We start from the raw sequence: 27,561 nt of genomic DNA on the forward strand, positions 1-27,561 counted from the left end.
GGAGACACTTTTGATATAAATGCTTAGCTATTATTGTAATCTCAGTTTTTCCAAAAACAATTGTTATATAACTGTATACATTAAAATTTCTAATTTATATCGCTATGTTCATATATAGTATTGTATGAGTTAAAAATGTTGCCAATTGCCTCAATAATGCCAATTAGGCGCTGAGGCGTCAGTTATAATGAATTAATAAATGAATAAATAAAATAAAAAAAAAAAAAAAAAAAAAAAAAAAAAAAAAATTCGTGTTCTATTCTCAAATACCTCTCATTTGAGTTTTGAGTCACATATTGTCCTAATGAGTCAAATAACCCATTTGAAGTATCTCTAGGAGGAAAATCGCCACCTAGACTTGAACGCAAATTTTAATGTCATATTCGTAACTTACTCCCTGATACCTTTCATTGGAGTCCCATATAGCCATGGTCTGCTAATATGCCTATTTGGGGGTATTTGGGGGTGGGCGAGCTCCCATTACTTGGACCTAATGTTTCATGCCATTTTTGTAATCTAATGCCTAATACTTTTCATTTGCGTCCCATATTGACATGAACTTCGAATATATCTGTCGAGAGACCGGTCTATATGGCACATATATCCAAATCTGGACCGTTCTAGGTAGAATTGAAGAGGAATTTCGACTGGCCTAACACAACTCACTGCCCCAAATTTCGGCGAAATCGGACAATAAATGCGCTATCGGTCTATATGTCAGCTATATTCAAATCTTGGCCGATCTGAGCCAAATTGAAGAAGAATGTCGAAAGGCCTAACACAACTTACTGTCCCAAATTTCGGCGACATCGGACAATAAACTTAACCTGCTTATGGACAAATCTCGCTTACATCTCAGCACTAACCAATCCAAATTTCACACGTCATATTTTTTACTATTTTTTCGGTTCCATCAATCTGTGCATTGACCGCTTTGGATGATACTTAGCATGGAAGTCGAAAGTCATGACCAACACGACTTGCAAAATTTCATTCGCATCGAATAGTTAAAGTAGAGTCTGGGAAAAGAAGAAGAAGAAGAGAAATCAAGAAATCAAACTAGGAGTTCGATTTATATGGGAGCTATGTTTGGTTATGGATCGATCGAGATCAAACATGTATAATGGGGAGTAACAAAAAAAAAAACACCAGATGCAAAATGTCAGACAAATCATAATAACTGTGAGTTCTAGGGGCTGAAGAAGTCAAACTATGAGCTGTGAGTCGTAGAAGTTGAAGAAATCAAATTAAAGGATCGATAAAATTATCGATACTCAAGAAACAAAACAATTAATTGTAAAATTGGAAAAAAAAATTATTATCCGATTTCGTGACTTGACACAGAGACTTGTATGAAGCCTCCCGTCATACGACCAGCATTTATATATAGCTGCCATTTAGACTGATCTTCCAATTTAAGGTTTAAATTAGAGCTGGCAAAATATCGATGGCACTATCGATATTTAATTTTTTGACTGAATATCGATTTTTATTTTATGCAAAATGAAACAAAACTAAACAATGCGACACTAAATGTATCTTTTAAGATGCATTGCGCCTATAGAGGGCGCAATTTTCATCCGATTGGGTGAACATTTTGTACAATGATTTCTCTCATGACTTCCAGCTGACTTTATTAATTTTGGTTCTATTTGGTCTGTGAATTGATATTGCTTCTTTATAAATCGATCTCCTGCTTTTTAGTTCTCATTTTTGCTTGAGGTATAGGAGATGAGAAATTATCGATATCGATTTTTAAACTATCGAAAATATCAAATGTTGCAATTATCGATAGTTTGCCTGCTCTAGTCTTAATCCCATAAAAATCGGATTTATCGCCCAATGTCGCTGAAACTTGACTTGTTTAAAAGTTCTCGGGACCTGAACTAAATGTGATCCAGGCCAGTCCCTATTTTCATATTACAATGGATATGGTACTGGAATGGTTTAATTATCCATGGTGGTGGGTATCCAAAGTTCGTCTCGGCCGAACTTAACACGTTTTTACTTGTTTTCTTTTAAAATATAGGTGATGGGAAATTATCAATAGTAGCGATACCATCGATATTTATTTTAAAAATATCGAAAATGTCGAATGTTGCGATTATCGATAGTGCAAGCTCTAGTGGGAGATCTATGCCGTGTTTGAGAAGGATGATGCTTCAGTCTTCACAGATGGCTTCAAGATGTGATGGAGTCAGGGACGGGTTCAGGAGTCTACTCCGAGACACTCTACTTCGGTATATCTCACAACCAAACGAGTATATGGTGTCTTAAACAGAGGTATGTGTCATTACAACAGCCACAAACAAAATTTTGGGAAGGAATTTATCGCCTTCGAAACTCAGGTTTTATGAGGACGGTGCTCCAGGCCTTGGATTAGAGGATAGTGAATACGAAGTCCATGGCGAACTGTTTAGGAACCCTGAATAAGCTGCGGAGTCCATACAAAGCCCTAACTTAGGTTTCCGGACGCGATGGTATTCCGGTAGATGAGAAGGCAGAGGTATATAATGAACTACTGAACATAGGAATCTGAACATGGATGCCAAACTATCCGAAAACTGTCGACTGAACGAGGACGAAGGATCTGCTGGCGTTTTTGATAAGAGGTCACTAAGCACTATTACGGGATCTATAACCGGGCACTTTGGGATAGGCCATATAGCTGAGCTCAAAGAAATGTCACATTATGATTAATGCGGAATCTGTCTTAATGAGGATGCGAAGGAGATGATCTTAAACTACAGCCAAAGAAATGTTGATACCAAAGAAATGTCAGTACCATACGGTATTGATAGTAAAACAACACCGTATGGTACAAAAACAATACCGGATGGCATGGATGAAACATAAAATGATTAGTACCGTTTGGTACTAGCCTTATTACCGAATTGGTATTGGTTTTAATACCAATCTGTTATTGGTTTAGGTACCAAATCGTTATTGATTAGTCCACCCCCTTATGAACCAAAAAAAAAAAAAAAAAACTTTTCGAAATAATTGTAATTTAATTTTATTTCGATTATTTATGTTAATAATTACAAAAACCAATGTTACACTGTGACTAACCTCAATTTTTTGTATTCAGCAATTGATTCCATATCCATTGATTCCCAGAAGTGGTTTTCATATGATTATACCAGCACAGCATCGTTTGCCACACAAGAGACTATCATGTTTCCGATGAAGAATGTCCTTAGAATTTGTTCTATTTCTATTTTCACTGCTTTCGTGTATTTCAGCAGGTTTTTAAGCCCTTAAATTGTTTTAAAACAATTTATTTACTGGTTTAATACATATTTTATTATGGCGCCAATATTTTAAATACAAAGCTCAACATTACTTCTGGCGCAATGACAAGAATATAAATGTTGACAGCGTCAATACTTAATAGCCTCCTTTGTCTGGAATTGAATTGATACCAAATGGTATTAAAAACCTTTGCCGATGACGCTAACGAAATAATACCATGCGGTATGGTCAAAGTACTATCATTTTTCTATCAGTGTACAGGCGCTCAAGCTTGCCATCTGGAGAAGGCGAGTTTTCTCCAATCTGAGCGATCTCGCGCATTTATCTCTGGAATGTGTCCTTAGATAGATGGACTGCGCCAGTGGACTATTACACGTGCCGTATAACCGCTTGCTTTTCTTGCTCTTTTCATCTATCTATCGTGTCACTGGAACTGATCTGGGGCTTACACTCCTTTTTTTAGCTTTCACCTACACTTTATTTTTCCCTGGGGTCTCACAATAGGCCAGATTGGCCTGCGAATGAACTCAGTTTTATGTTGGTCTACCAGTTCAAACTTAACCTACATAAGTAAGAAACATTCATGCAAAATTTTAGGACAGCTTTATACTGTGCAATAAGGTCTCACATCGAAAGGATCTCTGTCATGGGTCGGTCTTTAATAATGAAAGTGAGACCAGCCATCAGCTATGCAAAAACCAACATCCAACATTCTTCATAAAGAGGACATGCTCAGACTGCGCCTCAGGAACAGCGCTCACATCAAAGATTGCTGTTCGATTCCATTTTCCACTCAATCATAAGACCCCGGCAAACACTTAGTAAAAAAGTTTTACATGAAGAACTAAGAGCAGCACTAAAGTGGGAACATTTAACTCTAAACATTTGTTTTTGGTTATTCTTTACGGGTTTCGATCCCACGACAAGCTAACCTCAGCACCACGTTGGCCTCCTATGGTCCATTTACATCGGTAGGAAAATGTACATTGCATTGTGTTGCCCTTGCGACAAATTTTACATTGAAACAAGCAACTCTTCGACCTGCCCTCGCACGTACCATGACTATATGTGCAAGCATTTTGGTGTCCCTTAACAAAAGCAACAAAGTCAAATCATAACAACATTAAAACAAAACTGTAACGAACTTTGGTTTTTTGGCAAAACAAAAGCACTTTGAGGACAACGGCAGCATATAAGCAACAACAACAGCCAAAAGTTCTAAAAACAAAACAAAAAAACAAAAATTCAGCTGAAACTTTAAGGGGAACAAGAACAACGACAACAAAACAACAACAACAACTATTACAACAACAATGAAACCATACATTTGGCACCTTTTAGAGCAAACACACATCTACACCAAATGACTGACTTCTGCACATTGCTATGCAAGCAAATACACACACACACACACACACACATAAACAACATAGTGAATTGTGATTTGAGAGCATACAATTGCCTGCTCCATCCTGAGGATATTCAAATAGGTTCATGTTTATGTTGAATATTTTCACAAACACAAATCTTAGGTAAATATTTAAATAAAGTTCAGATGGAAAGTTGTAAAAACAAAGCAACATCCAAACAGCGAACCATCCTGCCAACCACCACCCACCAACGAAGCCAGCCAGTTAACCAACGAAACACGAAACAACCAACCATTCAGTCACTTAGCCATACAGTCCACATGGTGCGACTGCTAAAATTTTCCATAGAGCAACATTTCGCATTCTCCTACTTCTTGCCTTCTGCAAACTGCATAGGGTTCTCCCTTGCTGCTATTCGACACAAGGTCCCGCATTCATACAGAGCTTCGGCAGATTTTTTTTTCTCTTTCGCTTTCTTGTTGCTTTGGTCTGATTTCTTCAGCGACTCTAGGGTCTTTGGTCCTCAGCTGAGTTTGAGAATGATGAAGTTGATGCTGGTGTTGGTGTTGGTGTTGGCTTTGGCCAATGTGCGTATGAAGCACAAAAGAATGTTTTCTTTTCATTTACAGCCAAGCAGCAAGCCTTCCTCCAACCCACACCCACACCCACTCACTCAACCAGCCAAAGTAGAACGACCACCTCCACACCCTTTTCTTTTTGTTGTTGTTGTTGTTGTTCATTGGTTGTTTGGTTTCGCCTTCGGAGGCGAACGCACGCGTTATAATGTATTTTTTTTTTTTTTTGAGTTGAAGCTCCTCTAAATGTAAAAATAAACGCTTGCTGGTGGAAAACTTTGGTTTGGCTAATGGACTTTTGAACGTTTTATGGTTTAGCTAAAGTCGCTCTTAGTTGGAATTATGTATGGACGGGGTGGCTGAGATTCCCCAAGTGCAAGGAAAGAGAAAAGCCAAAGCCAAAGTTAAAGTTAAAGGAGATGACATACGTTTGTCGTCTGGATAAGAAGCTGAGCCAGCCAGCCAGTCAACACCATGTCACAGGAAGCAAAGGCAGTAGTCGGTTGTATTCAGCACGCCATCCAACCCCACTCTTTATTCCATTGGAGATCTATGGAAATATATGCTAGGGTGTCTGAACGAGTGCGTGTGTGTGGGCTGTGTGTGTAAGTAAAATGTCAAATGCTGTGGAAACAAATGTCAACAACATACTTAAAAAGTTTCCATGAATGGATACATTATACACTTACACATACACACACACACAGACCTACGCAGACTTTGCAGAATGATATATCTATACATTCACCTCCCTGCGACGCCCACATCTACGCACTTAAAAAGTACCATTTTCAGCAGAAGAAAGTACAGCTGCAACCGAGCAACTCCCACAATTTGCAAAATTTATAGCAACCATGTGGTCAAGAGGACCAGAGGACCAGAGGGCCAGAGACAAAGACAACGCAAGGAGATAAGAGTTAAGGATTCAAAGTCGTTCGGAACAATGGAAAATCAACACACTCAGCAGTCATGGAACTTTGGCATTCAATAAAATGGCATGCCTGGAATTTTTAGTGGTGGGGTTGGGGGAAGGATAGGGATGGCTGCAGGAGCCACACAATCACAAAATAGGAGCACAATAAATTATTATACAATAAATAAATTCATCCAAGAGACTTGAGCGTAGAAAAGTTTGCATCCTAAACTTTGGCCATAGATTTTCGGTTTTTTGGTCTTAGTGTTGCTCCTGCATTCCATTGATCAAATTTTTCATCACTCCCCTTAGTGTGAGTGAAGAATTTTATTGTATGTGTTTGCTCAGTTTTGCACAGCATAAACTTTTGCTCACTTTTCCGTACTGTTTCCCCTTCTGTCAGCAATTAAGTGTTCATTTTTTGCAAGGCAAGTACGTTCAATCAACTACAAGAACAGAACAGGCTGGCAAAGAACATTAAGCTACAGTGACAGTTGAATCTATTAGAACGCAGTGCATAGGGAAGGAAGTTAGTGGGGCCACCCCACTACAGATCGCATTTGCAACTTCTTTGCCCCAAATCTCCTTGTAGGCAAACAGAGGATAAGGGATGAGAATTAATATGCTCTTGGAGCTACATAAGGTCATGAATGGATTCGGATGATTTCTAACCCGCATAACTTTTGACTGAAGAATCGGATTTCACAACATGAAGCAGCAAAATTGTTGTAAATTTTTTATGCAATCTGAATCTGCCTATAAATCGGTCTAAAAATGTCTTCGCAAATCAAAAAATACGAGGTCAGCCTATTTGATTGTTTGTCTCCTCCTCGAAGCTATATATTATTGCAAATTTTTGGCAAGATTGGTCAATAAATGCGATTGCAGTTGCTCTAGAAGTGAAAATCGGGCGATATATATGACAGCTGTATCTAAAGTTGAACCGATTTCTATGAAAAGGACCAATAATATTAAGAGTCATAAGAAAATTCTTCCCGCCAATTTTCGAAAGATTCGGTTAACAAATGAACACTTTATTGCAATATTTCTCAAAATCGGACGAACATATAGATATACATCTAAATCTGAACCGATTTCGACAAAACTTTATAGATATTGTGGGAGTCGTCGAGAAAAGCGTTGTACATAATTTTGGGAAGATTTTGGGCTCTAGGAGTGAAAATATGTGTGGCAGCTATATCTAAATCTGAACCGACGAACATATAGATAGTAGCCAGGGACGTAGCCAGGGGGGGCCTCGGGCCCGACAACATTTCTTTGAACAATTTTTCAAATACAACATTATTTAAAAAAAAAATTATTAAATTTTTCTTAAGACTACATTTTAATGATTTTTTTTAATGGACTAACTTTCAGCGAAAAACTCTTTAAAGACCATCTTGCCTCGAAATTATTTTTTAAAACCAAAATTTAAATTTTGCATAAACATTGTTAAAGACTTTTTATTATGCTTACTTGTCCCAAATAACATTTTCCCAAAATTTTTTCAATAAATATTTTAAAAGACAAAATTTTAACCCATTACGTCTGACTCTCGATTCCTTTTTCCGATTTTGATGAAATTTTATATCCATATATATAAGAGACGGGTGTCTCCCAGCCCAAACGGCTCAAGCTAGAGTCATGAAATTTGTCCCGAATGTGGGTCTTGGGTCGTAGGCTAGCGCTAAGATGGGGTTTTGCGATATTCGTACGTTTAGATATTAAAAAGTACGAAATTGTGACCTTTTACCCAGCGCGAACAGATGGTGCTAGAATTATGAGTTTGGGTTAAAACTAAAGAGCGTCTCGACAAAATAGTACCGGAAGTGGGAAAAATGGTACGTTTAGTACCACAATTGGTACCTTTTGGTACCTTGTCTGTTAATTGAGCTAGAGCTTTGCATTTTGGAATTTAGGTACACTATGGCGACCTAAATTGGGATGTCAAAAGAGTTTTTGGCCATTTAGAAACAAAAAGTACCAAAAAAGGCACCAAATAGGTCAACTTTGCAAAGGGCAACATTAGCACATAAAAAGTCTTGGACTGGTGAAAAAGCTTGATATTTGGGTACCACATGTATTGAAAGAAATTCATTTAACAAACCGAATCAACGCTTGTGATATGCACCTTAAACGCAATGAATTCGATCCGTTTTTAAAACGAATCATAACTGGAGATGAAAAATGGATTGTTTACAACAACGTTAGTCGAAAACGATCATGGTCCAAGCATGGTGAACCAGCTCAAACCACTTCAAAGGCTGATATCCACCAAAAGAAGCCTCCCCCATGGCACCACCAAAAGTGAAGAGATGCTACTGAAGCCAAGAATGCGGCATATGGAGCAACCCTGCAATCAGTAGCAACGCGTCAGATGAAGGAGAGGTTTTCGGAAAAAAAGAAGAGAGGAGAAACGTCCGTTCCGCAGAAAGGAAATGGAAAGACGTGAGTGTGAGCAAATTGAGATGAACAGAATGAAGTCCTGAAATTTTACCAAAAAATTAAACATCAAAGAGATGGCTTTGGTGCAGGCACATCCTTCTCCAGAGACGAAGAAACAAATCTGGTAACTGACACAGAAAGCATGCTGAGGATATGGAAAGAACATTTAACCCAACTGCTAGTGTCTGACGTTGGCGGCGTCAGACACTAGTGTCTGACGTTACCTTCTAGTCAGAATGAGGTCCAAGTACCAGTGAACCTACTGAAGAACAACAAGGCAGCAGGAGCCGACAGGTTACACGCTGAATTATTTAAGACCGGATACGCCTTATAAGCGACACGCTTATAAGGCGAATGCATCAGCTTATCAGCGATATCTGGCTAAAAGAACGCATGCCAAATGATTGGAATCTCTGCATACTATGTCCCGTACACAGGAAAGGAGGCAAGACGGAATGTGCCAACTACAGAGGAATAAGTCTCCTCCCTATCGCATACAAGATACTCTCAAGCGTACTGTCTGAAAGATAAAAATCTATAATCAATGATATAAATGGGCCCTATCAATGGGGCTTTAGACCTGGTTAATCCATCATAAAACAGATATTTACACTGCGCCAAATCCTGGAAAAGACCCGAGAAGGACAAATCAACACCTACCATCTCGTGATTGACTACAAAGCCGCATTCGATATCCCTTTGCGTTCAAAGGTATTTCAAGCCATGTCTGAGTTTGGTATCCCTGCAACTGCAGGATGACACTTGCCCCAGTAAGAAACGGAAAGAATCTCTCCGAACCATTCAATACCAAACGAGGTTTCAGACAAGGGGACAGTCCATCGTGTGATCTCTTTAATATCCTGCTGGAGAAGATTACATCAGATGCACATGAGAAAAGACATAGCACACTTATCACAAGCGAACACATGCTATTCGCCGATGCCGACGACAGCGACATCATATGTCGGTTATCGGAAGTAGTATCTGCAGCCTTTGAAAGAATCGAAAGAGATTCAGTCACAATGGGTCTGGCAGTAAATGGAGATAAGACGAAATGGATGGTTTCAACTCCCAAAACGCCTTGTACCACCAAGCAGATAAAGAAAATGGAGAAAGTTGGGAACCACAACTTTGAGATAGTCTGCAACTTTATCTACCTCGGCACCGAAACGAATGACACCAGTTTTGAGATAAAGCGAAGAATAATACTGGCAAACAGATGCTACTTTGGATCAAGTAGGCAGTTTAGAAACAAGGCCACCTCTCGACAGACGAAGATTATACAATACAAGACACTGATACCACCCGTGTTGTTATATGGTTTCGAGGAATGGGTGCTTGTGAAAGCAGGCGAGGCAGTTTTTGGAGTATTTGAGAGAAAGATTCTTCGTAAAATATATGAAACAGTTTGCGTTAATGGAGAATATAGGCGTCGTATGAACCACGAGCTGTATGAGCTGTAAGACGACGATAGCATAGTTACACGTATCAAAATACAACGGCTGCGTTGGCTAGGTCAAGCTCCAGCAATAAAGTCTTTTATAGGCAAACATGGTGGCACAAACAAACCGGGACGACAAAAAGCCCGATGGAAAGATCAAATGGTGGGAGACACCTCGAAACTTGGTGTCACAGGTTATAAAATGAGCGCAAAAGATCGAGGCGCTTGGTACGCCATTCTACGTTCGGCTAGTGAAACAAATGTTCATAGCAAATCAAAGTAAATTAAGTAAGCAAGAAAGATATTTTAGAGAAGAGTAGGAATTCATTTAAGGTTCTCAACAGAAGACTCATGAGCCCACTCCCAAAAACCCTCCAAAATGGGAGTGGAATAAAAGGTTTCTAACAGCCGAGTCATGTACAGCCCTCCAACACACAGTGGGATAGAACTATTTGAGAACGAATAGCGATAATTCTTTGGAATGGCAAAAGCTGAGGTGCTATATCTTGATATAGCCCCCATATAGACCGATCCGCCGATTTAGGGTCTTAGACCCATAAAAGCCACATTTATTAACCGATTTTGCTGAAATTTGCGACGGTGAGTTGTGTTAGGTCAGTCGATATCCTCCTTCAATTTGGCCCAGATAAGTCCAGATTTGGATATAGCTGCCATATAGACCGATCAGCCGATTTAGGGTCTTGGGCCCATAAAAGCCAAATCTAAACCAGATCGGATTGCCAGGAAATTAATGCGAGCCTGACCTTTGCGTTTGAAATTGGAAGTCCCTATTTCGTCCTGAGTATGGTAGAGATAGGACTATATTTGGATATAGCTGCCATATATACACAGTGGCTGCTATATTTACACAGTGGGGTGTGTCAATATAGTTCAGATCGGTCTATATTGGGATATAGCTGTCATATTCATATACTGATCTCACGATTTAAGTTCTCATAAAAGCAACACATTTTAATCGATGAATTTGTTACAATAAGTTATTTTAGACCATATTTAAATGTAGCTGGTATGGGTTCATAACTTATGCATTTTTCACGGTATTATGACGAAAGGTGGTTAATATTGGATTGCCCAAAAAGTAATTGCGGATTTTTCATATAGTCGGCGTTGAAAAATTTTTTCAACGGCTTGTGACTCTGTAATTGCATTCTTTCTTCTGTCAGTTATCAGCTGTTATTTTAAGCTTGCTTTAGAAAAAAAAGTGTAAAAAAGTACATTTGACTAAAGTTCATTCTAAGTTTTATTAAAAATGCATTTACTTTCTTTTAAAAAATCCGCAATTACTTTTTGGGCAACCCAATATATACATCCGAGGTGGTGGGTATTCAAAGTTCGGCCCGTCCGAACTTAATGCCTTGTTAATTGTTCCATCTTATAAAGGATAGGGAGAGGGATAGGGGCTGCGCTAACATTAGAAAAGAAATATGACTGTAACTTTAACTAGCTTCCGTGCCGCTGGTCTTTCAAATTGACATGTGAAGCACCTGAACGGCTTGGATAAAAATCGATTTTGCATCCTTTTACCGCACGAAAGCGAATACTGATTGTGGTTCAAAATCGTGCTCTCCATTGAGATACCAGAGGTCCTAGGTTAGATTGAGTTAGTTTGACAAGAAGGTATTGATTTCAGCCTGCCCCATGCCACTATGGAAATCGCCTTATTGTGAGTATTAGCTAATCAGAACAAACACCATACTAGGAATTATGTGCTTCTCCCCCTGAGGGCTCCCATTTTGTATCGTATCTACTCTACTCTACGATGTGTAACCTGCGAAAGTCTGTCTGGCATAGCAAACACTCCAACGTCCAATCGCCTCTCCCACATGCCTCATACACACTATCACTTGCCGCCTCTAGTTGGTTAAGGTTGTTGTACAATCCCATTGAACCCGTAATTCCGTTTGTAACTCCCCAAAATATTGATCGTCTTGACATTCATAAAGTCCATAAAGCCATGTCCGACCTTCTTTCGGTCTAAATGTACGATTGAATGTCTATTTGTCCGTCTGTCTGTCTGTCTGTCTGTTGTTGTAACAGTGTGTTGTACACTGAGGCGGTAGCCCTTGCCGATGAAGGACTCCATCGGGTAAATCCGGTGCGTACAATCAGCTACCATGGGACCTGTCTGTCTTTTGGGAGTACAATTATTGGGTTGCCCAAAAAGTAATTGCGGATTTTTTAAAAGAAAGTAAATGCATTTTTAATAAAACTTAGAATGGACTTTAATCAAAAATACTTTTTTTACACTTTTTTTCTAAAGCAAGCTAAAAGTAACAGCTGATAACTGACAGAAGAAAGAATGCAATTACAGAGTCACAAGCTGTGAAAAAATTAGTCAACGCCGGCTATATGAAAAATCCGCAATTACTTTTTGGGCAACCCAATATTATCCAAATTTGGCTGAAATTTTGTACATGATATTTTGTTCTGGTTCTAATGTCCATGACAAGTAAGGGGCTTATCGACTCCAAACTGTATATAGCTCCTGAATATGTCATCCTCCTTCCATGAAAGTCATTCAAATTCATACAGCCTATGTTGCAAGCCAAACTTAATTTTTTTAAACATTTTTCGTTATCCTGATGTCCTCAATGTACGTATTGTTACTACCTACTGCATGACGTCTCTTAATTTTAATTATTTTAATTACAAGTTTTCATTGGTTTCATTGTTTATTTAACATGTGTGTGTGTGTGTGCGTGGGGGGGGGAGGGGGAGAAACTCGAAAATACAATAATTATTGTCTGTTTGTTCTCTACATTCGCTGGCCCATGTCACCCACCCAATGTACTCTCCCTGTTTGGTCCCTCAGTCCTGAAAGTGTGTTCTTCTTTTTGTAGTTGTTGTTGCCATTTAATTTGAACATTTTAAATGGCATGTTTGCTGTACAATGATTTTGTTGTTGCTGTTGGTCTAGTGCTTGTTGGTGTGTTTGTTGTTGTTTTTTATTTGCTTGTCATCTTGCACATCATTCCTGTTTGTATCTTTAATTGCGTTTTAGCTGAGGAAGTTTAATTTGATTCTACCTTCCGCAAACACTCAGAGAAACTCAACACACCCACTCACACATACATACATACATAGCCGTTGGTAGCACATAATGATAATGCTACAGAGGCCAAAGTTGGTGTGACATGTAAACGAGTTTTAAGTACTTTAAGGACATTAACTGAATTTATTGCTATTTTTCGGTTTTTGGCCTTCTCTTTTGTTGGAACCAAGTTTGGCTGAGCTGAACTGGGCTGGGCAGGGCTCGGTTGGTTGTTGGGACAACAGCAATGATAAAAATCCCTCCTAGGAATTCTATTGAATTTATTCGTACCTTCGAATGGGATCATGTTTTTGTTTTCGTGTTTTCACTTTTGTTCTTTGTAATTCCCCAACGAATTTGAATTCAGTGTCGGCTGGCTAGATGGCTGGCTAATGTGTTGATGCGTGTGCGAGAGCAGTGTTTTTCATAGTCAGTCTATTTTCATTCCTTAGGAAATCTAATATTCCCAATTAGGCCATGTTTCCTTATCAGCGTGTGTGTGTGTGTACGTACGTGTTTTTGAGGCTTCTTTATGGCAAAGTAATTGATTTGCGAAAAGACTATAAACAACATGGATTTCATTTTTTCGGAACAAAACCCCTGGGTTACCGTATTAAGTTTTGCCAATTCAAAGGAAATCTTCTAAATATTCTTTCGTTGGCCAATCAACAGCTTAACAAATAACTTTGGTGGTGCAAAGAAACGGGTGGAGAGAAAAGCACCACATCATAAACCAGGAAACTTAAGTCAAAAAAGCTCATTTGTCTAAATACAGTAATTTTTTATTTTTTTAATACGAAAAACAACCACAACAACAAGCCAGGTGTACACCTGCAACAATCCAAAAATTCTTAAGCTAGGAACTTAAAGTTTCATTAAACGTCCATTGAGGCGTTGAGTCTTCTTGGGGGGCTTGGCCGAGACCAAACGCTCATTTTTGGAAGGCAGCATAGCAATGCGACCACTTCTTAACTTTGTCAAACGGCTAAGAATTTGAATTTGTTTCTCCACTTCCGCCAATTCGGCGGCAATTTCGTTGACTATGTCGCTGTCGGGGGCACCATAGATTTCGGAAGGCTCTTGTACCCGTCTTTTGTTTTCTCCTGCCAACTCGGACTCAGCCGAACCTTCTTCGATCTCAGTATCATCGGTCACTTGCTCCTCCTCCCCCTCCTCCTGCTGCTCGATTGTTTCAACATCGGTCTTCAGCTTATTTTCACTCTCAGGCGCTCCATAGGTGTCGGAGGGAATTTCTAATTCTTCTGCTTCCGTTTTGGTTTCCGAGGTTTGCTCAGCGGCAGGAATATCAGCAATAAACTCACTGTCAACATTATCCATAACAATGAAGGAGGCAGAGAAATCCTGGCTGTCCTCTTGGCTAGGGGGTTGAAAGTCCTCTGCAGGTGCTGGCACCACATCGGCATTGAATTCCCCGCCACTGTTCTTGGCAGAAGGTGCTGGGGCGCCATACGTATCTGCAGGAGTGTAATCAATTACTTCCGTTCCGCCTGTTATGATGGTGGTGGTGGTGGGCACAACTTCATCAAAATCTTCCAAAGTTGAAGTCGAGCTGGTGGTGGTGGCCAGTGTTTCCAAGACCTCGGTTACAGCTTCAGTTACTGCCTTGGGTTGGGGCAAATCAAAAGGAATCTTTGGACGGAAACCAGCCTCTGGATAACCGGTACGAGATTCCAAAACACTGGAGGGTGTGGTAAATTCAATTTGGCGTGCCGATTTCTTGCCATTTGACCTTTTCAAAGGAGTTGCCCATGAACCGGCTATGGTCAAAGCCACAATGAAAGAAATTTTTAATCCTCCGAATATAGCCATTGCAAAACTTGTTTTCGGTTTATCACGATTCTAAGCAACTGCTGCTACTGATGATGATTAACAGTTCGAGCTCAGCTTTTATAGTTAAAAAAGACCTTTGATGACTGTGAGCGATAACTACCGCAAACAACGAGGTGAATCTTGGCAGGCATAAAGCATATTGCCAAAAATTCGTATTCACAAGTCCAACCCATCAAGCGGCAACTACCAGGTTGACTCAATAAAACTCAATAACCTATAAATGATCAAGAATTCAATTCTTGTTGGAATCAAGGCAATCTCAAAAAAATTCAAGCAAACAAACGCCGCCAGACGAACAACAGCAGAACCCAAAACGAAGCAAATAGCAAAAAAAAAAAACACAACACAACATCGTTGACGCGTTAAACGCATAATTGTTTCAGTTTTGTTCAGAGATATTGCTCCCTATTTCACTCCACAAGCCCCTCACACCTAGCCGCTCTTCAGTTGTCCTTCCTTCTGCCCAAGCCACCATTCATTCATGTATTCTATTGACATCGTGCATGCACACATACTGTGGACGTAAGGGGTGTGTGAGAGGGCGACACATGGTGGAAGGGTAAAAAATGCGAGTAATTTAAAATAGCAGCACCCACCATATGTAAGGTTCATGTATAATAGGATGTACCGAAATAATGTTAAAAATTTTCAAGAGGTTATTGACCAAATATCAATGATCTGGATGGTTCTGTATCTACAACTAACGGCCTTCAGCTGATTTTGAACATATAAAACTGCATAGGTCTGGATGCTCGATTATTCGACTCAGAGAGTCGTAGAACCGAATTGAAAAGTCAAGATGGCGTGATGACTCAGGCATCCACTTGAGGCGTCACCTTGCAGCATCGAGTGTAGCCCTTGGCATTCGAAGATTCAGCAGATTTCATAATGTGACAACAGGTGTTTGAGTGAGTCGAATCACCCAATCGAGCGTCTCAAAATTAGACAACCAGGCCTTTGAGTTTAGTAGAGAATCCTTTGATAACTCACATTTGCTTGGATATGACGGACTGGTATGACGATTTGAAAAGTATATCCACAAAGAGAGCATTTGCATCAAAAAGAGCGCACACTGATACCGGCCTTAGACTTTGTAGACCATGTCTCAGCAAGTGAAAAGAAGAGTTGAGACGACGACTTGCAGACCACCGAAGTCAGGTAAATTCCACTAAAGAAGGGGGCAAACTGTTCAAATATCAATGAGTGCTGTCCGATTCAAGTTTAAGCTCAATGATAAGGGACCTCCTTTTTATAGCCGAGTCCGAACGGCGTGCTGCAGTGCGATACCTCATTGGGGAGAAGTTTTTACAATGGCTGACATGCCAAAAACCACCGCTGATCATTTTGTTTCTGATGGTCTCGCCAGGATTCGAGCCCAGGTCATTTCAGTGTCATAGGCGGACATGCAAACCTCTGCGCTACGGTGGCTTCCACTTGCAAACGAAAAAAGCTTAAGGCGTCTGGAAGTGGACTAGAATTGTTCAGAAGCCACGATTTGGAATGTTAATAAATCCATTTGAAGAGTCAACAAGTTGACTTTAAGGGTCCCAAAGTCAGCTTAATAACCAGAATATTGGAAATGAAGATTTTAAAAGATTTTTCTAAATTGCTTCAAGTTAATACTTAAAAAGTCGATCGTTAATTTCAACTCTTCAAATCAAAATTTACCTCAGATGGTGGGTGTTCGAACAGTAGAGTCGAGTAGAGTTGCGGTCACCATATCTCAGAGGTTGGCATGTCCGTCTCTGACACTGAACGCACGAGAACATTAGAAAAAAATGTCGGCTGTTGTTTCCCCTCCTAGTGCCGGCAACACTTGTAAGGTATTTACCTCAGGTAATCAACCATGAATACTTCTCTACTAAGTGATATCGATCTGCAGCAAGCCGTTCGGTCTCGCCATTAAAAATTAGGTTCCTTATCATTCAGCTTAAACTTGTATCGGACAGCTCTCATAGATATGAGAGAAGTTTCCCCGCTGCAAACTGCATTACTATACCTAGGAAGTTGCCACTACTTGGAAAGTCACTGGGCATGAACTTGAGGTCACAAGAGACCTTGAGAGCCGCGTCGCGAATTTTGATAGTCGGGTTGTGGAGTAATTGACTAATTGAGTCAGGTAGTCGACTTAAATGTCAAGTAGTACTAATAGAGTCGAATAGTTCACTAATAGAGTCGAATAGTTGACTAATAGAGTCAATTAGTCTGCCAATAGAGACAAGTAGTTGGCTACTAGAGTCGAGTAGTCACGTAATTGAAGAGAACAGTTGACTCCAGGAAACTAATAGAGTCAAGTAGACAACCTATTATTCGTCTTACAACCTATTATTCGTCTTTTAGAACCGAAAAATTGACTTTCGTAATCAATAAGACTATTTGGAGTGAGGTATGGGCAACTTGGACATAAAATTGACATTGAGTGTCAAAAGAAGACCTGAAGAGTCAAATGCCCCCCTTGAAGAGTCCAGCAATAGATTTTTAGAGCCAAGTAGTCGCCATGGAGAGTCGTCATTGGAGATTCGAGTGGTTGACTACTAGTTAAGCAATAAAGTCAAGTAGACAACTAATAGAGTCGAGTAGTCGTCTAACAGAGTCGACCGAGTCGAAAGGCAAGAAGAAGACTTGGAGCGGCGTGTGGTCATCTTAAACATAAAATTGACATAGAGAGTCGAAAAGTAGACCTACAGAGGCAAAAGTCCACTTGAAGAGTCGAGTAATCGATTTTTAGAGCCAAGTAGTCGCCTTAGAAAGTCGAGTAGTCCATTTTTGGAGTCGAGAAATCAGCTTGAAGAGTCGAGTGGTTGACTTGAAGAATACAGGATCGTATTGAAGAATAAAGAGCATCAACTTTAAGTGTCGAGAAGTGACATGAAGAGCGAGCATCGACTTGAAGAGACGAGAAGAGTTAAGAATGGACTTAAGAAGTCGAGAAGCGAATTGAGGAGTCAAGCATCGACTTGAGGAGTCAAGCATCGACTTGAGGAGTCGAGCATCGACTTTAGGGGTCGAGCATCGACTTTAGGGGTCGAGCATCGACTTTAGGAGTCGAGCATCGACTTTAGGAGTCGAGCAACGACTTGAGGAGTCGGCTTGAAGGGTCGAGTAGCGCATTGAAGGATCTATAATAGATTTGCAGAGTCCAAGTATCGCCTGATCTGATTTCCCAAGTACCCATGTTTCGGAGCCAAACAACAGCACAGGTAGTATGAGGTCTTTCATAGTGTAATTTTCATCTGTCCGTTCCGTTTTGCTCCGCATCTGCTTGCTTAATCCAAAGTAGCATCTGTTAGCCAATATAAACCTCGGTTTTATTTCAAAACTGGTGCCATTTGCTCCGGTTGCGATGGTGCCCAGGTGGTACCACAAAGTTGCTGACTATCTCAAAGTCGTTGTTCCCGACTTTCATCATTTTCTCTATCTGCTCGAGTTTGCAGGGCCTTGTAGAAGTTGATATCATCCACTTAGTCTTATCTCCATTTAATACAAAACCCAATTTCGTTGATTCTTTTTCGATACTTTCAAAGGCTGCAATTGCTTCTTCCGGTGACTGACCCCTAATTTCGATGTTGTCGATATAGGTGAGTTGCATAGGTTCTCTCTAACATGTGGCAGAGAGTCGGCTATAAGATTAAATGGACGAGTAGAAGACATAGAGTCATCAAGTGGACTCGATGAGTCGAGGTGTAAACTTTAAGCGTCAAAAAACAACTTGGAGAGTCGAGGAGAAATCTTGGAACTCGAAAAGTCAACTCATAAAGCCGAGAGTTTCGCAGGATGAGAGTCCAGTAATTAGCTTAAAGTCGAGTACCTGATTGAGGAGACAAAAAATCGATTGGACGACTGTACACTTGGAAATTGGAGAGAATTTCTAGAAAGCAGAGAAGCTGCCTCAAAAAGCTGTCTTACAAAGCTGCTGTTCATTTCACAGTAGATTCGAATATTGAGCCCAGGGGAACCGATGGGTTTTTTTGAGAAGGTTCAAAAAAGGTTTTTTTTGAAAAAGGGTCAGAAACGCGAGTTGTTTAATCCTAAGTCGTGGACACCTCGGCTATATATGTAAACCATCTTTCGTCAAAATCTGGTGAAGAAACATACCTTATGCCGCATAGCAGCTATAACTAAATATGTTGCGGTTTGAACCAAATACTGTGTGTATTTGCTATACCAAATGTGTATAACAAAATATTGACCTCTTTAGTTGCTATATTTAAAAATAAACCATTCTGAACCATATACGATACGGATGTCGAAAAGCCTACCATAAGTCACTGTGTCAAATTTCAGTGAAATCGGATTATAAATGCGCCTTTTATGGGGCCAAGACTTCAAAATCGAGATATCGGTCTATATGGCAGATATATCCAAATCTGGACCGATTTGGGCCAAATTAAAGAAGGATGTCGAAGGTCCCAACACGACTCACTGTCCCAAATTTCGGCGAAATCGGACAATAAATGCGACTTTTATGGCCCCAAAACCTTAAATCGAGAGATCGGTCTATATGGCAGCTTTATCCAAATCTGGGCCGATCAGGGCCAAATTGAAGAAGGATACAGAGGCCCTAACACAATTCACTGTCGCAAATTTCAGCGAAATCGGATAATAAATGTGGCTTTTATGGGCCTAAGATCATAAATCGGCGGATCGGTCTATATGGGGGTTATATCAAGATATAGTCCGATATAGCCCATCTTCAAACTTAACCTGCTTATGGACAAAAAAAAAAGAATCTGTGCAAAGTTTCAGCTCAATATCTCTATTTTTAGAGACTACAGCGTGATTTCAACAGACTGACGGACGGACATGGCTAGATCGTCTTAGATTTTTACGCTGATCAAGAATATATATACTTTATAGGGTCGGAAATGGATATTTTGATGTGTTGCAAACTGAATGACCATCCTTCGGTGGTGGGTATAAAAAGATCGACTTCGACTTCACTACAATTTCCCACTTTTTGCCCCTTACAATTTTTTCCGTACCACCTAATGTGTGACAACAAAACGCCTAGAAACACAAAATGTACAACGACAAACATACTATTTATGCGTTTCATTGTTAGGGTTCAATGTTAATTTGTAATAAATGATAATCATCCGTATGGCCAATAACATCATCAGGTTGTACAATCTGAACATACATAATGGTCAGTGCAAGACAAGAATGTGATAACTCAAAAATTTAAATAATAAAAAGAACAACTGAAAATTGTTCACAATTTTATGCCATAAAAATTAAACAGCTTACAAAACCATTGGATATGTTAGCGAACTCCATGTCACCATTTTGCCTAGGTCAAACCTTGCTTTTTTTCCTGCTCCCTAGAGATTTGTTTTCCTCTGCAGACCCTCTCTGGTGTGTCGAATATTTAATTTTCTAGATAAGTCAGTCTTCCGGCAATTGAGGCAGGTGTATATGCAAAGGTAGCTAGCTGTCTCTTGTTGTTGTTGTTGTTCTTGTTGTCGCCTTATATGGGTACGTGCATGCATACGTTTGTCATCCATCGTCTGTGTGATATATATTTTGCTTGTTTTTCGTATGAATTGAATTCGTTTCATTTCGTTTTCATTTTGCGTTGACTGTGCGCTCCATGGCAGTTGTTGCGTTGTCTCGCGTTCGTGTTGTTGCTGTAGCTTTAGCTTTAGCTGTTGCAGTAGTATTCTATGCCACTCACGTACTTAAATTTATTGTATCGTTTTATTTCGACTCGTCACCCGACATCGTTCTTCAGCCACTACATGGCTCAGCTTTGGTCTGATGAGTTGTGTGTTAACGGGGGGGTTCAGTGGTATTTTTTTTTTTTTTTTTTTGATAGTGTTTAAATGCGATTTATATGTATGTATATATGTATGTCCTTATTGGTACTATGATGCGCGTGTATATATTTTTGTATGCATATGTGTGGGTACATGAGGTTTATGCACTCTTTTTGTTTGCTACTGGAGATGACAATGTCTCTGTATGCAGCATGTCATTGTTGAATTGTTTTTTTTTTCTTCTGTTTGTGAAACAACTCCATACGCACACACACACGCATACACATACATGGAGGTTAAAATTGCATTATCAACTCTATGCTTATTACATGTTCACATGACAGACAAACAAACGGCCAGATGAACAGATTCCTATACACATAGTCAGCATTACTACAATACATCACTCATTGTACCATATTTTTATTTTACTCGTTTGTGTGTGTGTGTGTGTTTGTTTTTTTTAGGCCTGCGATGATAAATTATGTCATATATTTTTTTGCATGCAATGCTTTGCAACAAACAGAAATGGCAAATAATGTGCCATATGTGACCCTGCCCCTAGTATTCATAGATCAGAGTATACTACATATGTATGTGAGTATGAGAGTGTGTGTGATGTATGTACGTGAATTGCTATTTGGTAATCATACACTCACTCATGAGATACAATGCCTAGGATGCACTCGTCTACGCTCTTTCTCTCTGTCTATCTCGCCCTCTCTTGGCATATCTCCATCTCTTACCCATGCAATAAGGCATGACATGAAAGAAAGTGATTATGAATAATGTTCCAGGGGAATATGTCAAAAACTTGTTTGAATTAATGGACTTAACAGCAAATGCCAGCAATGATTTTTTATTGCCACAGCTTTAAATGCCACAATGTTTGCCATTTTCCAAAGAGCGGGCGAGAGCGCACAGATTAATCATTCGCGAGCATAAAGCAGACAAATAATGATACATAGCAAAGAATATTTTATGGAAATATATAACGTACGACAGACAGGGCAATAATTTCTTTATTTATGGTAATTTTTATTTCATAAAGCTCATAACGAGAGAGAGAGAGAAGAGATTTATTTGTCTTTATAATGCAAACTGCAAATTTTGCCCATGAACATTCCATTAAGGAACAGGGGCAAACTTCTCACATATCAATGAGTGCAGTCCAATTCAAGTTTAAGCTCAATGATAAGGGACCTCCATTTTATAGGCGAGTCCGAACGGCGGTGCGACACCTCTTTAGAGGAGAAGTTTTTTCATGGCTAGTACCTCTCAAATGTCGCTAGCATCAGGAGGGGATAACCACCCGCCAGGATTTAAACCCAGAGGTTCAGCATCATAGGCGAACATGCTAACCCCTGCGCTACGGTGGCCTCCGTCTTTATAATATGAGGTTTAAATCAAACTTTAAAGGGATCAAATATTGTTATTTTTTAATAAAAAAGACAATAATAAATTAGAAAAAAATTAAAATTTTGCTTCCAGATGAGTTTTTTATTAATCAGTATTGCCGATGATTATATATCAAATGTATGATTTGATGTGTTTCAAATATAATGCCAAAATGGCCAACTCTTCGGTGTTGGGTATAAAAATATGTACATGGTAGGTTTTTTCTTAAATTTTGGTAGGAAATCATTTTCTCGAGTGGCAACACTGCTCCCAATCATTAGTTTTGCCCCCTTGATATATAAAACCTTTGCAATGTCCTTGTTATCATTTTAGGCAATACAAAATATTTTTTTGTGTTACTTACCTTCCAAATCTACAACTCTTCCGGCACGTTTTAAGGCTCTCACAGCTTCATCGTGCGTTGCCTCTCGTAATTCCTCTCCATTTACCGAAAGTATGGCATCGCCCACATAAAGGCCTTTGGCTTGATCAGCAGCCATGCCGCGGAAAATTTTTGATATGAGAATTGGCATGCGATTTTCACGACCTCCTTTGATCGATATACCGAGACCATTGTTTTCAGACTTAATAATGCGTACCTGTGGCGAAAACATTAAAAACAAGTTAAGAGATAAAAAATAGAGTAAAAAGAAGCGTAAAAACATATGAAAATAGGAAATATTATTTTTGGTAACTTTCTGCTGGAAAGAGCACTTTATCCAACTGCTAGTGACCGACATTGGCAGCGAAGAGTTGACCCCACTGCAGAACAACAAGGCAACAGGAGCCGAAGGGTTATGCGGTGACCTATTTAAGACCAGAGGCGACACGCTGATAAGACGTATGCAATCTGGCTAGAAGAAAGCAATCCCAATGATTGGAATCTCCGCCTACTATGTCCCATACACAACAGAGAAGACAACATTACAGAGGAACAAGTCCCCTCCCCATTGCATACAAGATACTCTCGTGCGTACTGTGTGAAAGATTAAATCCTAAAGTCAATGGGATAATTGGGCCCTATCAATGCGGCTTTAGACCTGGTAAATCCACCATGGTCCAGATATTCACAATGCGCCAAATTCTGGAAAAGACCCGAGAAGGACATATCAGCACCTACCATCTCTTTGTTGACTACAAAGCCCCTTTCGACAGCCCTATACGTTAAATAATAAATTAATAAGACTCTGCAGGATGACACTTGCTGATACACATTCCCCAGTAAGAATAGGAAAAAATATCTTCAAGGTTTCAGAAATATCCTGCTGGAGAAGATTATACGAGATGCACATGTGCATAGATATGACACACTAATCACAAGCGAACACATGCTATTCGCCGATGCCGACGACAGCGACATCATAGGTCGGTCACCGGAAGAGGTAACTGCAGCCTTTGAAAGAATTGAAAGAGAGTCAGTCAAAATGGGTCTGGCAGTAAATGGAGGTACGACGAAATGGATGGTTTCAACTCCCAAAACGCCTTGTACAACCGAGGAGAAAATTGGGAACCACAACTTTGAGAGCAACTTTCTCCACCTCGGTACCGGTCTAACCACCACCCGTTTTGAGATAAAGCGAAGAATAATACTGCCATACAGATGCTACTTTGGATTAAGTAACACTATAACAATATACGAGACACTGATACTGCCCGTGTTGTTATTTGCTTCTGAGGCTTGGGTACTTGTGAAAGCAGATGAGACAGTGCTTGGAGTGTTTGAGAGAAACATTCTTCCTAAAATATATGGACCAGTTTGCGTTAATGGAGAATATAGGCGTCATATGAACCACGAGCTGTATGATCTGTAAGACGACGATAGCATAGTTACACGTGTCAAAATACAACGGCTGCGTTGGCTAGGTCATGTTGTCAGAATGGTTAACGAAGCTCCACCAAAGAAGTCTTTTGAAGGCAAACATGGTGGTACACGCAATCCGGGACGACCAGAAGCCCGATGGAAAGATCAAGTGGTGGGCGATAACTCGAATCTTGATGTCATTGAGAACAAGGGATACTTCTCTCATATCAAATAGTGCAGTCTGATTAAAGTTTAAGCTCAGTGATAAGGGGCCTCCTTCTTCATACCGAGTCCGAACAGCGTGCCGCATAGCGACACCATTTGGTGGAGAAGATTTAACATGGCAGAATACCTCACAAAGGTAGCCAGCATAAGTAAGGGGATAACCACCATTGAAAACCATTGTCATTCCGATGTTCACGGCGAGATTTGAACCCAGGCGCTCGGCTGATATGCTAACCTCTGTGCCATATTAATAGATCTGGGGACTTGAATTCTTGAGCTTCTAGAGGACACAATTCCTATCCGATTTGGCGGAAATTTTGCATGACGTATTTTATTCTTACTTTCAACAACTGTGTCAAATAGGGTTCAACTCGGTTCATAACCTGATATAGCTGCCATATAAACCGATCTGGGATCTTGACTTCTTGATCCTCTAGAGGTCGCAATTATTATCCGATTTGCCTGAAATTGTACGACAGATCCTCTCATGACCATCAATATACCTGTTTATTATGGTCTGAATCGGTATATAGCCCGGGGGCTTCTTGAGCCCCCAAAAGGAGCAATTCTTATTCGAATTGGCTGACATTTTACATAGGTCTCCAACATATAATTTAATTGTGCTCCAAACCGGACCATATCTTGATATCGCTGTAATAGCAGAGCAAATTTTTTTCTTATATCCTTTTTTGCCGGGAAAATAAGTCAAGTCCCCAGATCTGTTTATATGACAGCAATATCAGGTTATAGGCCGATTTGAACCATACTTAAGAAGAATTGGGCCCTCTAGAGGCTCAAGAAATCAAGACCCAAGATCGGTTTATATGGCAGCAATATCAGGTTATGGACTGATTTGAACCAAACTAGGCATATTTGTTGGATATCATAACGACGGACGGACGGACATGGCTAGAAACAGTGAGTGGGTTAAGACCTCCCAACATCCGACCTAAATATGGTTCAGATCGGACAATATTTAGATATTGCAGCCATATAGACCGATCTGTTGATAGGGGGACTGAAGCCCATAAATGCTTTATTTTTTATCCGATTTCACTGAAATTTGAAACAGTGAGTTTTTCTCTGAGTTTGTTTTAAATCCATAAATTCAAATTAAATATTTTAGTTTATAATTTAAATTTCAGAAATGTTTTTTTTTTCTACATTTTTTTTTTTAATTTTTCCTTCCTCATACATTTTAAACTTACATGTCTCTTTTGATTTGCCACATGATCAGGTACATCGCACATATCCATGCCATTGTCCAATGTATTATTGTTCAGCATGTGATCACCATTGTCGGTAGTATCCAATTCGTTGCTGGTTGTTGTTGTGGTCGAAGTAATGGTGGATGCTCCACCACCACCGCCAACCACGCCACCGCCACCACCCATGCCTTGCATGGAGGCCGAGGAGGGTATTGAGCCATTATGGCCACTGTGATTGCTCCTGAGAAATTAAAAAAAAATATGAGACAATTTCCTTAAAAGTCAATAAAATCAAAAACTCTTACCCTAATGTCCCATTTAGTGTGGTGGACTGATCACCACCATTGCCTGAATTCTCACAAGTCTCATCCAAACTGATGGCCAAATAGTCTGTCTCCAAAGTGACCAATACGCGATACCAGGCACCGCGTACTCGAGTCTCCAATGTGCCACAACGCATGCCAGATGGGGATTGAGTGGGTAGGGGCTGAACAGGCTGATTGTTCAGCGTCCTACCCAAATTCGAGGATTCCACCATATTGGTGTCCAGTTTTTATAACTTCTTTGAGACTTCTCACACCCAGCCTAGCAAAGACTGGGACATAGTGCAGCTGCTTTGTGTTTGTGTGGATGCGAAGTGATTGTTCAGTTGCCTTATCAATTTGGGTCTGTGCGGAAAGAGAAAAAAGAGAGCATAAAGATACAAATTTGAAATAGGACACATCTTTGTTGTTGTTTTTGTTGTAGCAGTGTGTTGTTCACTGAGGCGGCAGCCCTTGCCGTTTAAGGACTCCATCAGGTCAATCCGGTACGTACAACCGGCTGCCATGGGATTGACATATAGTTTGAGACTAGTTTTAATTTCTTCTTCACAGCTCAGATCAGATGTGATCAACTTACATATTTGCCCCACCATTTGCCATTACTTGACAAAAATATGAAAAATTTCATAATATTTTCCTTAGAACTATTCGTAGCAAAGCTTTCCATCTCTCTCTTTGTATTGGAATTCGCATTAGTTTTATGTAAGGACAATTGCATTTTTTTTCTTACCCACTGAAGCAGTGTCATCTGGGCTATTCACTTCGACTATTTACGCAGAGATATTTGCCAACAAATTTGTTGTTAAATTATTTCCTATTCTCCTGTCTCTTTGTTTCAGAACAACTCCTACGGCTGCCATCCCTATTTGGCAGCAGGCCCCATACACACACACACCCAGGACAATAACCCAAAGACAATGGATTTCAGTTTTGTGAAAAACTGTAGAGAGGCTGCAAGTCTTTGATTGTCTTTAAAGCCCCACAGGGGAGTCTGCATGGAAGTAACGAAACAATAGACAACTTCCTGCATGCTTTTCTTTCTACAGTCCACCTCAATTCCATTCCCTGCCACACATCATCTGTTGGAGCATCACTATCATCTTGTGGCTCGTTTGTTCATCAGTGTTTGTCGTTTTTGGGGATGTTAACTTCGGATAGCTTCTAAGCGTGTTTGTGCATTAGACGTAAGCTAAGCAATGAATATACACACACCCCTGCAACCACCCATCTAAGCCCACTGTACATCACAGCTACAGCTCACATTATTCCCCTACCAAAAAGATGCCAGAACTCAAACACACCGGCCCAGCCATTCCAGCCAAGGTACCTTTTTATCCGCATGCCAGACACTTTGCCTTTTATGAAAAAATAATTGTTACCCGCGGTGCTAAATTATGTATGTGTGGTGGCTGTTCGTATGTGGGTGGGTGTAAATGTGTGCAAGTGTAATCATACATGCATGCAAATGTACAAAGGCATGCATGTGCATGCGCTATGTAGTAGACAGACGTACTAGGGCGGGTTGATTTGAATGGATGAAACAAAAATCGCATTTGTTATCCAATCATCACGAAATTTTACACGTATCACTTTGTTAGCCTAGGGACAAACGTGATGAATTTAGCTGAAAATCGGTTCAGGCTTAGATATAGCTCCCATATATTGTCGCAGTTGCGCCAATGTTTTCTATTAAATTTCATCCAAATCGGTTCAGATTTAGATATAGCTCTCATATTTAATAAAAAAATCTTTACCAAATTTTAGTACAGATCGAAAGTTGTACCCACTACAGCCTTATAAGTGTAAATCGGTCGATACATATGTATGGGAGCTATATCTAAATCTGAAAAGATTTGAATGAAATTTAACAATTGCTTGCAAATCGGATAAAAATTGGGGCAACTGCGTAAATTTTAGTGATAACCGGGCGACATGGAAGCTATATCTA

At 39.9% G+C, this 27,561-nt stretch overlaps 1 protein-coding gene across 1 annotated transcript in view; it reads right to left on the reverse strand.

Moving 5' to 3' along the window:
* LOC106084733 (beta-1-syntrophin) overlaps window positions 1-25,954 on the reverse strand; it is a 90,320-nt gene extending 64,366 nt beyond the window's left edge. Inside the window, exons 1-3 of the mRNA XM_059360581.1 lie at window positions 25,596-25,954; window positions 25,291-25,531; window positions 22,421-22,655 (exon numbers count right to left, since the gene is read on the reverse strand). Coding sequence (XP_059216564.1) covers window positions 22,421-22,655; window positions 25,291-25,531; window positions 25,596-25,828 — 709 coding nt within the window. The 5' untranslated portion in view covers window positions 25,829-25,954. The remainder of the gene's footprint in view (window positions 1-22,420; window positions 22,656-25,290; window positions 25,532-25,595) is intronic.
* Between the last annotated feature and the right edge of the window lie 1,607 nt (window positions 25,955-27,561).

This window comes from Stomoxys calcitrans, chromosome 1 (assembly GCF_963082655.1).
Source record: "Stomoxys calcitrans chromosome 1, idStoCalc2.1, whole genome shotgun sequence".
In the NCBI taxonomy this organism is placed as follows: domain Eukaryota; kingdom Metazoa; phylum Arthropoda; class Insecta; order Diptera; family Muscidae; genus Stomoxys; species Stomoxys calcitrans.